General features: G+C 49.6%; 6 protein-coding genes across 6 annotated transcripts; 3 read left to right on the forward strand and 3 right to left on the reverse strand.

Moving 5' to 3' along the window:
* Positions 1-713: 713 nt before the first annotated feature.
* On the reverse strand, positions 714-1,174 carry V1508DRAFT_404336 (Yos1-like protein; the record flags this gene model as incomplete). The annotated part of the gene is made up of 4 exons (XM_066938617.1): positions 714-769; positions 828-935; positions 1,028-1,087; positions 1,147-1,174. The coding sequence occupies 4 exons, from the start codon at positions 1,172-1,174 to the stop codon at positions 714-716; spliced, it is 252 nt and encodes an 83-aa protein (XP_066795874.1).
* Positions 1,172-3,379, forward strand: V1508DRAFT_417449 (uncharacterized protein). Its single transcript, XM_066940346.1, has 5 exons — positions 1,172-1,810; positions 1,859-1,994; positions 2,044-2,215; positions 2,262-3,023; positions 3,070-3,379. Exons 1-5 carry the CDS (start codon positions 1,455-1,457, stop codon positions 3,300-3,302), a joined length of 1,659 nt encoding a protein of 552 aa, XP_066795875.1. The 5' UTR covers positions 1,172-1,454; the 3' UTR covers positions 3,303-3,379.
* V1508DRAFT_417452 (60Kd inner membrane protein-domain-containing protein) lies at positions 3,215-5,055 on the reverse strand. The gene is made up of 3 exons (XM_066940347.1): positions 3,849-5,055; positions 3,666-3,797; positions 3,215-3,612 (listed from the first exon to the last, which is right to left on the reverse strand). Exons 1-3 carry the CDS (start codon positions 4,872-4,874, stop codon positions 3,382-3,384), a joined length of 1,389 nt encoding a protein of 462 aa, XP_066795876.1. The 5' UTR covers positions 4,875-5,055; the 3' UTR covers positions 3,215-3,381.
* A 1,387-nt stretch (positions 5,056-6,442) lies between these two features.
* On the forward strand, positions 6,443-8,266 carry V1508DRAFT_417454 (Metallo-dependent phosphatase-like protein). The gene is made up of 2 exons (XM_066940348.1): positions 6,443-6,849; positions 6,903-8,266. The coding sequence occupies exons 1-2, from the start codon at positions 6,598-6,600 to the stop codon at positions 8,139-8,141; spliced, it is 1,491 nt and encodes a 496-aa protein (XP_066795877.1). The 5' UTR covers positions 6,443-6,597; the 3' UTR covers positions 8,142-8,266.
* Positions 8,267-8,659: 393 nt separating this feature from the next.
* V1508DRAFT_370684 (glycoside hydrolase superfamily) lies at positions 8,660-11,162 on the forward strand. Its single transcript, XM_066937470.1, has 2 exons — positions 8,660-9,112; positions 9,163-11,162. The coding sequence occupies exons 1-2, from the start codon at positions 8,935-8,937 to the stop codon at positions 10,731-10,733; spliced, it is 1,749 nt and encodes a 582-aa protein (XP_066795878.1). The 5' UTR covers positions 8,660-8,934; the 3' UTR covers positions 10,734-11,162.
* On the reverse strand, positions 10,986-13,344 carry V1508DRAFT_417458 (uncharacterized protein). Its single transcript, XM_066940349.1, has 4 exons — positions 13,005-13,344; positions 11,703-12,954; positions 11,525-11,649; positions 10,986-11,201 (listed from the first exon to the last, which is right to left on the reverse strand). The coding sequence occupies exons 1-4, from the start codon at positions 13,230-13,232 to the stop codon at positions 11,169-11,171; spliced, it is 1,638 nt and encodes a 545-aa protein (XP_066795879.1). The 5' UTR covers positions 13,233-13,344; the 3' UTR covers positions 10,986-11,168.
* Between the last annotated feature and the right edge of the window lie 13 nt (positions 13,345-13,357).

Genomic DNA, 13,357 nt, shown 5'->3' on the forward strand with positions numbered 1-13,357 from the left:
GAGACACAAAAGTACGTCCACGTGCCGGCCACGCATCGCCGGCGCAGTTAGCACCCACGTGATGGCCCATTCGATGTAGTCTGCAGCAGAGAGAGACTTAAGCCAGGAAGAAAGAGATAACAAATTACTGCACCTGCACAGAGGTCGGCCGACACAGCACAAGGAGGACGCTGATCGAAATACTTGCTTTCCAGGGTGCGTTTAAAACTAGTCAATTCTCCCGAGCTACGGTTTGAATTTAATGCATGCTCTGAGAAATATATTTATTTCTTCAATGGCGGGCGATCATTCGATTCCGCAGCGGCTGGCGCGGAATGCCATTATTATATCTACATACACAATTGACCCGTGACTTTACGCTAAACGCCACACCCGCTCTCTACTGTCGTCATTAGTCTTGGTCCCCGATGCCCCAGCAAGTTATGATGAGTGGCCAAGATTAATTCGTCTACATGCTCTCAGTTCACTAGATTGTGCAGTTGATAGCGAACATTTATATAGTTATCTTTGATATTCATCTGTAATAATGTTTAAGCATAGCGAATATTACAGTCCCACGCCAATTCATAATCATAATATATAATACACAACGCCGCCAAGGTGAGATCACGCTTGTAATTTTGGTCTAAAGCCAATCTCGACCGGCACCTCTCGCTGCGTGCCTCTCGCTGCGTGAATTTGGCTCCAATGGCGTCGTTTCTCGTATACCCACCTCAGCCTAAAATCAATTCATAGATAATCACAGTCGTATTGATCCCTATAAGCGGTACTAATACCAGTTAATGTCTATATTCATTCAATGATGCCGGACTCTTGCACAAACATACTTCTCATCAATGTCCGCACGGCGGATATCAGATTGATCATCTTATTCTTCACACTTGTAGAATCTGCGGCCCCGAAACCGTTGTCAACTGTCACTGACGACCAGCCGACTATCCATCCATTAGTCTCTCGAATTCACAGCCAGCACATGTATCAAGGTAGTCGTGCTATGTTGATCATGTGAACGGAAATAACTACATACTTCGCGTCAGGAATCGATCTTCGCTGAGGACGGCGATTGAGTTAATGAGCAGCAATATAACTAAATACAGTCAATACCCGTTCAACGCCACTCACACAGCCTGCGAAAATAAGCCTCACCATAAAATAATCGGCCGAGTCCGAACATTGTGCTGCCGATGATTGATGCCTGACGAGCCTGCTCTGTGGCGTCTTCGACAGCAAAGCGGTGTTGGTAGAAATGCCTTTGCTTTGGAGGAGGAAATCCTTGATGCATCATTTATCACAATAGCGATGAGCCGCAGCGCTGAAATGGTTCAGCATGACGACACGTTTTCACATTACCAACACCATGTCTTGCCAATAAAGAGAGAAAGCATTATAACCTCAACACATGTGATCCGAAATATACAAGATAAAAATAATTTTGCAACAGATAGCAAATTTCAATGAAAGCACCGTCATCCCCGAATCAATTCCCGCCGCTCGCCAAAACCCGGACACCTATTTCAACATTGCTGTGGCGCACATTCAAGCCGGATCCCCGAGCTTCTCTCTCTCACCAAGTCGCAGTCTATTTATGTTTGTTTTTCATTGTTTCAACGTTAGCAGTCCTTGGCGTGTACGTCACTACCAAAGTCATCGCTGCGATCTGTGGATCTCGTCTACGAAGACGGTCGGAAGCCGTTCGACGGAGTGTATTTGAGAATTTCAGGCCTGCGGAGGATGAAGAGGGCACTTCTGAGAGCGCAGGCAAGAAGAATGCGAGCCGACCTGTTATTGTGGGATTTTTTCACCCATACTGGTATGTGGCATGCTGATCTGAAAGAGATAAAGTCTTAACTGTTTGTAGCAATGCCGGAGGCGGAGGTGAACGCGTTCTATGGGGAGCTGTCCATGCGACTCTGAAAGAGCACAAGAATGTGATCTGTGCGATTTACACCGGAGACACAGATGTGCATAAATCGGAGATAATTGAGAAAGTTAAGGTGCGTCCGTCCTTGCTCGACTCATATACCTCTTCTCACAATGCCGCAGGCGCGTTTCGAGATAGATATTGATGAAGACAGAATATTCATTGTCTATTTACTTAAACGGCATCTCGTTTCCGCGTCGATGTGGCCCCGGTTCACGTTGCTCGGCCAAGCACTTGGTTCCATACCGCTCGGCTACGAAGCAATCAGCAAGCTCGTCCCGGACGTGTTTGTCGGTAAGCCCCTTGGTTCTCGAATGTCAGCTGTTAACTAACGCAATAGACACAATGGGCTACGCATTCACATACCCGTTGGTGTCCCTCCTGCTCAATATTCCAGTCGCCGCGTACGTCCACTACCCCATGATCTCAACCGACATGTTCTCGACTCTCTCACTGACAACTCAATTGCCCAAGTACATATACTGGCGCATATTCGCGCTCATGTATGCATTTGTCGGCGCGTTTGCTGACGTAGTGATGACGAATGGCACATGGACAAACAACCATATCAAGTCGGTCTGGTGGCTCAACCGCCTCCTCAGTCTCGCGTTCGATAGATCCAAGAAACTAGACTTCAAAATTCTTTATCCTCCCTGTGCGACCGCAGACTTACAGAAATTCGAAGTTACTAGGCCGCGACAACCAATTGTCCTTTCAATCGCGCAATTTCGTTTGGAAAAACGGCATGAAATCATTCTCGAAGAATTCGCAAAGTTCGTGAAGTCAGACGCCGCGCCGCCCCGTACACAGCTCGTGCTCATCGGCTCAGTCCGTGACGACGTTGACAAGAAGCGCGTGTACGAGTTACGATTGCTCGCGCGTGAGCTTGGGATTAACGACGACGTGCACTTTGTGCTCGAGGCGAAATGGAACGACGTAAAGAATTGGCTGCGGACGGCCAGTTTAGGTGTAAATGCCATGTGGAATGAGCATTTTGGGATCGGAGTTGTGGAATATACCGCAGCTGGGTTAATTTCAGTCGTGCATGAGAGTGGTGGGCCGATGCTGGATATCGTCGTGCCAACCGATGGCAAACCGATCGGTATGTGAATGTCCTATCTCTCGGATGTTACCGGCTAACAAAGCAGGCTTTCACTTCTCGACTGATCCAAAAAGAGAAATGACACTCGCGACAGCACTAACGAGAGCTTTCTCATTGTCTCCCGAAGAGCAAATTGAATATCGTACCAGAGCCCAACAATCCGCTGCGAGATTTTCGGAGGAAAATTTCGAGAGGGGGTGGTTAGACCGTCTTCGAGTGCTGCTAATGTTAGAAGAATACTGTCGCGTAGATCGTATCTCGCGAGAGTCACTTTCGTGAACATGCGGCACGTGTGTATTGTTGTATCAAAATATATTGCATGTATATACAAAACCACCAAGCACATATTTACAAGACTTTATTTGGTAATTTTAATCCGATCCGCTGGGACGCCAGTCACCGACATCGCCTGCTCCATCAACCGCTGCATACTCCGATCGTCCAGAGTAGCGGTAATGCGCAGAGGATTAGCAGGTTGTTTCATCGGCGTTGCCATCTTGTCTCCGGGAACAAATTTATAATACCGTCTCATGAACGCGTTCTGCACCATCGAATAGAGAGCGGACGTAAGCCAGTAGATCGTGTACGACTATCTTGTATTTAGCGACACATTGCGAGTAAGGGAGGAAACGTGAGACATACAGATGGATAAATGAAGGATAAGCTGACGATGAAAAGTCCTCCAAATCGTGCGACTACAGAGAAAATGCGGGAGAGAGCACCCTGCCTTGCTCGTCTAAATGCCCGCACTTTATCTCCCTCCCGGACATATCCCTACTCACAATCAGCCACAGTCCATTTTTGGTCAAAGTTAAAAGTCCATACTTCAATATTGAAAAAAGTCATCGCAGTGAACACGACCGGCAATATCAAGTACGGATCCACAGCGTCCAAGTCCTGAAACCAAAACATTCCCTGTGTATGGTAGTACGTCCCCTCCGTCAATACCGACGTGTCGTCCGTTCGCACACGAGAATACCGCGCAACGCCACGACTACCGAAAAATAAAATAAATGACTGCACGAACGCGACGGCGAACGTGCGCCATACGCTCACGTGGAACTGATTCTGAGTGAGTTTATAGTTCGACTTCGCGAACTGCTTGATTGTTTGCATGCGCTCCTTGGGCGTCTCGACAAGATCGAAGATTTGAGCGACTTGCTCTTTCGTAGAAGACGAATCGGGAAGCGCGTTGCGGTCAAATCCTTTAGGCAGGATTTTCAGTCTACCTTTGATCATGCCATTGCGGATTGAAGTGCCAATCGCTTGAACTAGTCCGCCAATATCATTCATTCTCTGCGCATTCTTCCTACTCCAAACCGCGACTGGTAATGTCAGCGTGACGCGCAGGAGAATGCAAGTGATTGGTATGACCCAGCCCCATGTTAGTCCTGTGACATCGTGCACAGTCGAGAATACTTTGAACGAGACTTCCCCGATGATGACCGTTTTGTCGAGAAACCAGACATATGCGTCCACGCAGGACTGTGCGAATTTGAGAAGCCAGTCCCAATCGAAGATATAGTCAACCCATGACGTCGCGCCGGTGGACGCTATCCCCTCCTTGTTACCAGCTGTAGAGTTGAGCACCGTGGATGTAAAGTCTGGATTGGTGTCCGCCGTGCGAGGGCGAGATGTTGAAAAGGCCGAGCGTTGCGGGTTTAGTAAATCGAATATGGTTGTAGGGGAACTTGGTGTAACTGGTCTGTGGCCTATGATGTAGGTGCATGACAGCGCAGGTATCTGCTTACGCCAGAGGAATTGGGATGACGAATGTCCTGGAATAGCTGCGGTTGAGGACTTCCGTAAAGGACTTGTCTGCAACCGTAATGTCCGTAGGGTGGATGCCATGGTGCGATTGTTGTGATTCCGTGGGGTTGTATGGGCTACCTGCCTCTCAAGAACACTCAATTGATTGACTTGCTGCCTTAATCAGTCATTCAGTAAACCGCAGACCGCAGATATTATCTAAGCTAGTATTCGTGCTGTTGCGCCAGCTGCCTGTTCCGTCGTGCGATAGGGAACACAACGGTTCAAATGCGGATGTCAATTTTCGTGCGGCGGTTCGATGGTGGTGAATCTCCGATCTACATTCAAACTTTATTTATTCACCTTGGTGTTTTGTCGACCGTGTCTGAATCAATCCAACCTCCTGATTCACATGGCCGCAGATAGCTATCATTTTCTTCTGTGAATATATCATTTTATCATGCTGTTTACGTCTTAAGGTGGGAAATAATAGGGAATTATAGGCGTAGCTCGCTTGCTAGCCGGGTTGCGTTAAGAGGACAAGCCGTAGACAAGTCATCACAGATAGAACCTGTTGGTAGACTGTTGGCATTAGCAGATTCTCGTACTCTAGGCTACACATGCTGCCTGTGCTAGTCTGAAGAGCCATTGACAATTATACGCCGAAGAAGTGTACACGCAGGTACATCTAATTGGGGTGTTCATTTGAGCTGCAGCAACCATGCCAAAGATCCACCAGTAATTCCGTTTCCGTTTACAAAGATTTTATCAATGGACATTGCGTGGACTGTTCACCTTGAGGTCATCGGTACAGTCCTTTACAGGCAGCAAGGACCAGCAATATTTTAATCAACGATCGGAGCAGAACGACGAATTGAACTACCTGATGCAGAGTGTGTGACGATTATTAGCAAACATCACGCATTGCTGTCTCTGCGTCCATTATTCCTGTCGACTCTGCAAAATCGTTTACGTTTGCCATACATGAAGGAGACGTAAGCAACGTCCGTGGGATTGGCAAACCATTACCACAACACGATGGTGTGCTCGGTTACAACAAGTGAGGCATTAAAATGCATCTGCCGGTACAGTATTGGAAAGAAATTTAGGAGCGATTCCGAAATATTTAGAATTTATTTACGTTAAGCGCCTGCCTTGTGAATTTGAGCTTGTACAAGCCGCTCGGTATCGTAATCATTAGTCGAAGCCAAGTCATTGTAGATGTAAGCTCTATATATTGTTCGTTAAACAGAACCAGCTTCGTGGTTAACAATAGTATGGCCACTTCCTATGCTAATTGCGGTGTGGTTAGTCGAGCAAAATAGCATGCTGGGGCAATAATAAAAGTTCTTATAGGCGGAAGCAGGAGGCGTAAGTTTGGTGTAATATCCGCCTTAGTGTGATGTCAGGGTCCACAGACTTCACGTCACGTCTGAAAATTAAATTGAGATTACCAAGGTGAACCGGAAAGGTTAATGACCAATTCCGGGGCTTGACATCATTCTTCGTTAAATAAAATCTATATTTATAAATTCGGGTAAATGTAAATCCCGAGTATTAGTTGAGTACGGTAATGGCAGAGTAGAGAAATGTGAGCTGCACTGATTTGTGATCTCGTGAGTTAGAATTTGAACAGGGCATTCAAGGGCATTCACACGGTTCTCGCCGCGCAGTGCTGTCCAATCCACGTGGTATCGATCAGTTTCGCTCGACATATTCTATCTGTAATTTATTGGACCGTATCACTGCGTCACCCTAATCGTCAGCGATCACTAGGCACGGTACTTCGGTATTCGATAATCTGCAAAGGCCAAGAGGGACACAAATGCCTACACACGAGGCATCCTATCCACCGAATCTATACCACGCCTCGCGGCCGCGGGCCGCGCGTCGTGGACCACTGTTCCAGGTTCCGTCGCTACGAATTGGAAATATTCAGCTAGGCCATGTTTTTAAAAAGCTATTTACGTTGGTGAATATCTTGCGGCTGTTGTGGATTTTTGTGTTGGTCTGGGGCGAGCGGAGGGAGTTTGAACGCTCGATCCGGGCATGTCAGTGGGAGAACTGGGAACATTGGGTAGTTCTATGCATGTTATATCTGAATATTTAAATGTGCTAATTGATGTCTAGCCAGCAGGAGCGACGCCAGAGCGGGTGGTGCTCATTGCAGATCCACAGTTAGTGGACGACAACACGTACCCTGGCCGTAACGCGCTCTTCCTAGGACTGACAGAATTCTACGTGGACACGTACATGCACCGCGCATGGCAATACGTCGAAACAATTCTGTCGTCAGATGCAACTATTTTTCTCGGAGACTTGTTTGACGGCGGCCGCAGATGGGGCCCTGAAAAGTGGGTGGCCGAGTACAAGCGGTTTCTGAAAATATTCCCCATTTACCCTGGCAAACTAACACTCTTCGAAGTCGCTGGTAACCACGACATCGGTCTCGGCGACACTATTGTGGTTGAAGCACTCCAACGGTTCACAGCGTACTTCGGGGAGCCGTCCCGCGAGATCGAAATCGGGAATCATAGTGTCGTGATCCTGGACACAAACAGCATGATGAACACCAACAACGAAGATGTACACGGTCCGCCACGCGCGTTCTTTGACGCGCTCGTTAAAGGCACGGACGAGAGGACATTGCCGCGAATAGTACTTTCGCACATCCCGTTTTACAGGCCGTCTGATACGCCGTGCGGGCCGAAGCGCGAAGGCAAGCCGGCCCTTCCGATCTCACGGGGGGACCAGTACCAGACAGTGCTTGACTCGGAATTGTCGCTTGAGATTCTCGAAAAACTGCACCCGGTCGCGATTTTCTCGGGCGACGACCACGATGCTTGCCGGCACATTCATTCGTACAGCGAAGGAGCGCGCGCGACGGTGGAATTTACTGTCAAGACGTTCTCGATCGCAATGGGGGTTTCGTACCCGGCGTTTGAGATGGTGTCGCTGTGGAACCCGGGCGAGAGCACGAAAACGGGGGAGCCTACGTTCCAGACGAAATTGTGCCTTTTGCCATCGCAGTTTGATATTTTTAGGCAATATTTTAAAGTCTTGGTGTTGACTTTCGTTCTCACGTTTCTGGGAGCAGCGCGAGCGTGGCGCGCGAGCAAGAAGTACGGTAGGCCCGGACTGGATTACCTTGGTAGCGACAAGGACAAGGGGAACAGGGCCTATCGGACCTACCCGACGGCGGTGAAGGTTGTGTTGGCGTACCTAGAGAGGGTCAACCGGAACAAGTGGGTGTTGTGGGCAATGGGCCGGCCCGGTACTCTGAAGCGGGAGTTCATGGTGCGCATAGTTCGGGTGGGGAGCGTAGTTGCAGGTATTTATATATGGCTGCTGGTCCGGGACGTGGTGTGAGATTGTGGCTGCTCTTTGTAAGATAGATAAGATATGTACGATAATTTCAACAAATGAGCTGTGATGCTGTTAGGTAGCAAGATATTAAACCCCACGCCGGCCGCCAAGAAGAGGAAGAAATAAATGATAATATAATATGAATAGACGACTGGAATGTGGGCGGTAACGGAATACGGCGAGCAATGTCCCTAATCAGGCACCATACTCATCTCTCCTCTGTTAGCGAAGTGCTTAAATAATGTCAGGGCCAGGGTCCATATGTCGAAGCCGCAGGTCGAAAACTACGCGAGCCAATGACAGCGCAGATGGGCGCCGTTGTCAACGAGCATCTGCATTTGCTGCTCAAAGCAATACATATCAATTCATACATATTGTTGCGAAAGGACAGCCGTTTGAATCCATAGAAAAACGCTATCGGACGAGTTGCGCAATGGTGACGCGTGAGGTACGCGTAGAGCACGCGTCTGTCATCATGTCGGGCACGGGTTAGACGGTTTGCGGCGCGAATGCACAACAGCGGTGGCTTCAGAAGCCACGGACCCTGGCAATCCGCCAGACCAAACGTGTCACCAATAGCGGAAAAACAACACTACGCCCGCCCGACTCGCCCCTTCGTGAACTTCCGCTGTCGCTTTTCTCTTCTCTTCCCCAACAGATCCGAAGGTTCCTCCTCCTAAACTCGACGCGACGGCGTCAGCTTTCACGCGTGCATTCCTTTCGCGTAAAGCCCGTCGCTCATTTTTTAACGCCGTCCCTCTCATTCGATTTCCGCTAGGTTTGCTAATCACGGACCATGCTGCTTTCCCGCTATGTCGCGCTTGCCGCGACTGCCCTTTCCATTGTCTCCGCAAAGCATCATGTTCACCACCGTCACCGTCGCGCGCCAGTCGCCCTTCCCGAGGCCCTGGACGAGCGCAGTGCCAACGGCTGCGAATGCTACACCTACGTCACAAGCTGGCTGGTCGATTACGGTCCGTTTTGTCCTTACAAACCTGTGTGTGATCTTAACTGACCTCTCTAGTGCCCACCACTAAATCGTCGTCAATGACCCCGCCAACCGCTTCTGTAGAATCCATCTCGTCCATCAGCTACACCTCTACAGATGTTCAGTACGTTTACGTCACCGTCTACCCGTCGTCGCCTTCGCCTACAAATATCTCGACGTCGGCTACTTCGTTCGAGGAGGACGTCACTAAAACTAAGACTGTTACCTCAGTCCATACGTCGACGACAACGACCTCGGTGAAGACGACTTTGATCATTACGCCTTCGCCAAGCACAACGTCGACACTGTCGCCGACGCCGACTACCTCGCCAACATCGACTACCTCGTCATCAGAGATTGACTCTACTTCCACGTTCTTCTCAACCGTCACTGTTTTCGTCACCGTCACGCCCATCTACTCCACAGTCTACACGACAACTGCATTCGCGCCTGGCACGTACACTCTCGGCGAGCTGACTACCATTGTGACTGCCGAGGAGACCATCGTCGTGCCTTGCTCTACGCAGACCATCGTCACCCTGCCCTGGCCCACTTCCTCCGATGCCACTGTTGTGACTTCCTATGTGACAGCCGGTCCTACAGAGGACATGCCAATAATGATAGTAACAGCCACTGTCGAGGATACTGTGTACACTACAGTTTCATGCACTCCCGGAACATACACTATCGGAGGGGTTGTCACCACTGTGACCGAGACCACCGCAATTGTAGCGACCACTACGCCCTCTGCGGCAGCTGCACTTCGCAGACGAGACGAAGTCGCAATGACGTTTGCTGCTAAGAGGACCGGTCCATGGGGCATCACCTACGCGCCATACACCGCAGAAGGCGTGTGCAAGACCGCTGAGGAAGTCGCGTCAGACGTTCACCAGATTGCGTCCAAGGGATTCCGCGCCATCAGGCTCTATTCTACTGACTGCGCGAGTCTCACCACCGTTGGAGATGCGGCTGCAGCTGAAAGCATCAAACTGATCCTCGGCGTCTCCCTCAATGAAGAGGCCGGCCTTACGGGTGCGCAGCAGCAGGTCAGCGCGATTATTGAGTGGCCGAGAAAGTCGTGGGATGTTGTTGACATGGTCGTCGTTGGCAACGAGGCTATATTCAATGGCTTTGTGACCGCATCGGATTTGGCAGCGTTCCTCGTGCAAACTCGCAAGGTTCTCCGCGAACGAGGCTATCTTGGGCCTGTCACCACCGCCGAGACTCTTACCGTCGTCGACGAGCACCGCGATATCTTGTGTCCCGCTATCGACGCCGTCGGCGTGAATGTCCAGCCTTTCTTTGACTCGAGCGTCAGGCCTCAAGACGCTGGTATCTTCGTCCGCGCGCAAATATCAAACGCGGAGGCTGCGTGCAATTTTCAACTCCCTGCCGTCGTCCTGGAAGCCGGCTGGCCTAGTGCCGCAACCGAAGTACACGGCTTCGCGGTCGCCGGAAAGCAAGAGCAGGAGCTCGCTATTCGGAGCATCCGGGAGGCTACCGACGCCAAGGGCAACGTCGTGTACTTCACGTTCGTGGACGACGAGTGGAAGTCACCTGGCGTGTTTGGTGTCGAACGGCGGTTTGGATGCGTGGATTTGTTTTAATAGTATTTTCACCTATTTGTGTATTACTCTGTATCATTAGAACGATTTTGCTCGCGGGGGCTACTAACGTTGTATTGTAGGGATTCATTTTTACGTCATATTTTGGTCTCATTGTTATTGTAGTTCGAATTAACTGTTAATGATGATGGAGATGTATCGAATGATGTCTCAATTAGTATTTTTTTGTCAATTGATGCTTTTGGATGTCGCGATTGGATGATGACCGAGTTTTGGTTTGAATGACATTTTCTGCTCTCGGCCACCGTCAGACGGAGTGTCTTTATTAGTGTGCAGTTCCTTCACTTCTCCTAATTGAGTGTACCTTAATTTTGAATTTAGCTATTTTATTGTTTTCTTACAAAGGAGTCCAATTACAACTTTTTTGTCTCTATGGAAGTCCAAATGCCACCATCCGTAAGTTTCTTCTAGATCTAATTATATGTACTTGTAAGGATTCATAATTCCGTTCTAAGACAAGCATGTTAGCCGGTTTGATCCCAAGGGCACATATAGGTCGTAGATCTCCAGTTGCGGCTCGGTTTCACCTCCGCATTTCGTGAGTGGTTCCCCGCCTCCGCCCCGCCAGTTCGCATCACAATCACAAATCTTACTTAGACCAGCCGTGCGCATCCGCTGCTCACTTGCAGATCGCAGGATATGACAGCGTATCCCGCAATATTTGATCTCATTTTCTGGTTCGTGAAACGTGTTGGCGGGGCTCCCCTTAATCTCCGAACCGCATTCGGCAACAAACGTGAACAATATACACATCAATGACAAAGGGAACTCACCGGATCGTAAACTTTCTTAACTTGCCGCATTAGTTCAATCACACTCTGGTCCTTGGAATACTTGAGATATGGCTTCTTCGCGAAACCGAGGCCGTGTTCAGCAGACACCGATCCGTGACGTTTTTCTATGACTTGTTAAACTTGACCACTACAGATGGTCTAGGGACAATTGACTCACCGATCCACTCGTATACCCACGGCTCAAGAATATGTTCAATCTCCTTGTCATACTGTTTGACTGCGACATTAAGATGCAAGTTTCCATCGCCCAGGTGTCCGTATCCAACAACATTAACGACATTAGAGCCTTCAGTGCCGATATCGTGACCAAACTCCTGAATACGAACGCGCGTGTCCTCCACTAATTGATACAACTCATCAAGCGGAATACTCACGTCATATTTGTACACGCCGCCTGACTTGCCTAAAGACTCAGGAATACCCTCACGCCATGTCCACAAATTCTTAACCTGCGTCTCGTCCTGGGCGAGTACGCCGTCGGCAATAACGTCAGACTCCATCAACCCTTCGAGATATGTCTGCAGTTTCTCTTCATCGTGCAGACGATTAGAGCCCGATGTCTCGACTAGCACGTAGAAATTGTGCGGCTCGTCTAACGGCCTCCGCAACTCGCTGAAACGGGCAACTTGCTCTTGGGACGCGGTGTCCATGAATTCGAACGCAGACAGGATCTCGGAGAGTTCACCTTTGGCCTTAACAAATGCTTTCTGAACCATTTCGTAGGACTCGAGACCGAAAAAGGCGACGTTGACGACCTTGGACCGGCGCGGGCAGAAAATCGAGATGCCAGTAATGACTCCAAGCGTTCCTTCTGATCCAATGAAAAGCTGTTTGATGTCGTAACCAGTATTGTCCTTTCGGAGCTTTCCGAGACTGTCGAAAATTGTGCCGTCGGGCATCACGGCTTCAATACCGAGTACTGTGCCGTGTAAACTGCCGTATCGCAGTAATCGTAGCCCCCCCGCATTTGTCGCGACATTGCCCCCAATATGGCAGGACCCCTTTGCGCCAAGGTCAAGCGGGAAGATATACCCCCGCTCCGCTAGGTACTGATCGGTGCTCTCGAGAATGCAGCCGGCGTCGGCGACAAGGATGCCCGAGACCTCGTCGAACGAGCGGATCTTGTTCATTAAACTCATCGAAATCACGATCTCGTCAAACACAGGTACGCTGCCGCCAACGAGACCGGTATTTCCTCCCTGCGGCACGACGGCGAGCTTTCGCTCGTGGCACCGCTCCATGATAAGCGAGACTTCCTCGGTCGAGCGTGGCTTCAGAACTAGTTGAGATTGTCCGTGGTACTTGCGCATAGAGTCGATGTTGTACCCGGACAGATCCTCCTCCGCGGCCGTAAGCACTGAACCCGGGGGCAAAACCGATGTGAAATATTTGATGTCCTCTGCGGTTATCTACACTCGAGTGTTATACTTGACTTCGATGAGAAGATAATGCAACTTACCTTGCCAAATCGCTCGTCGCGAACAACGTCAGGGTACATCGTGCTCGTAAGTTTGACAACCTGGGTTCCTGTAGGCGCACTAGCATATTGTCTTCGCTGGCCCGAATTAACCGCAACCGCGGCGGTTTTGGAGGCGGTCGATAATACCATTGGCGATGTCAGTTTATTTGCGAGCTTGCTCGCATGAATGCCCCGTAGAACGCGTAGTACTCTGATTGTCTGGCGCATCTCTATTGTGTTGGCCTGCGGTCTATACAATGTATATTAAATGCGTCGTCTAGAGCTGTAGTCATATATTCGATAACTATTTGGGCCGTCGAGAACTTTTGCAGTTCGCGTCTGATGGCAGACAA

This window comes from Lipomyces doorenjongii, assembly GCF_038497915.1.
Source record: "Lipomyces doorenjongii strain NRRL Y-27504 unplaced genomic scaffold V1508scaffold_24, whole genome shotgun sequence".
NCBI lineage: Eukaryota > Fungi > Ascomycota > Lipomycetes > Lipomycetales > Lipomycetaceae > Lipomyces > Lipomyces doorenjongii.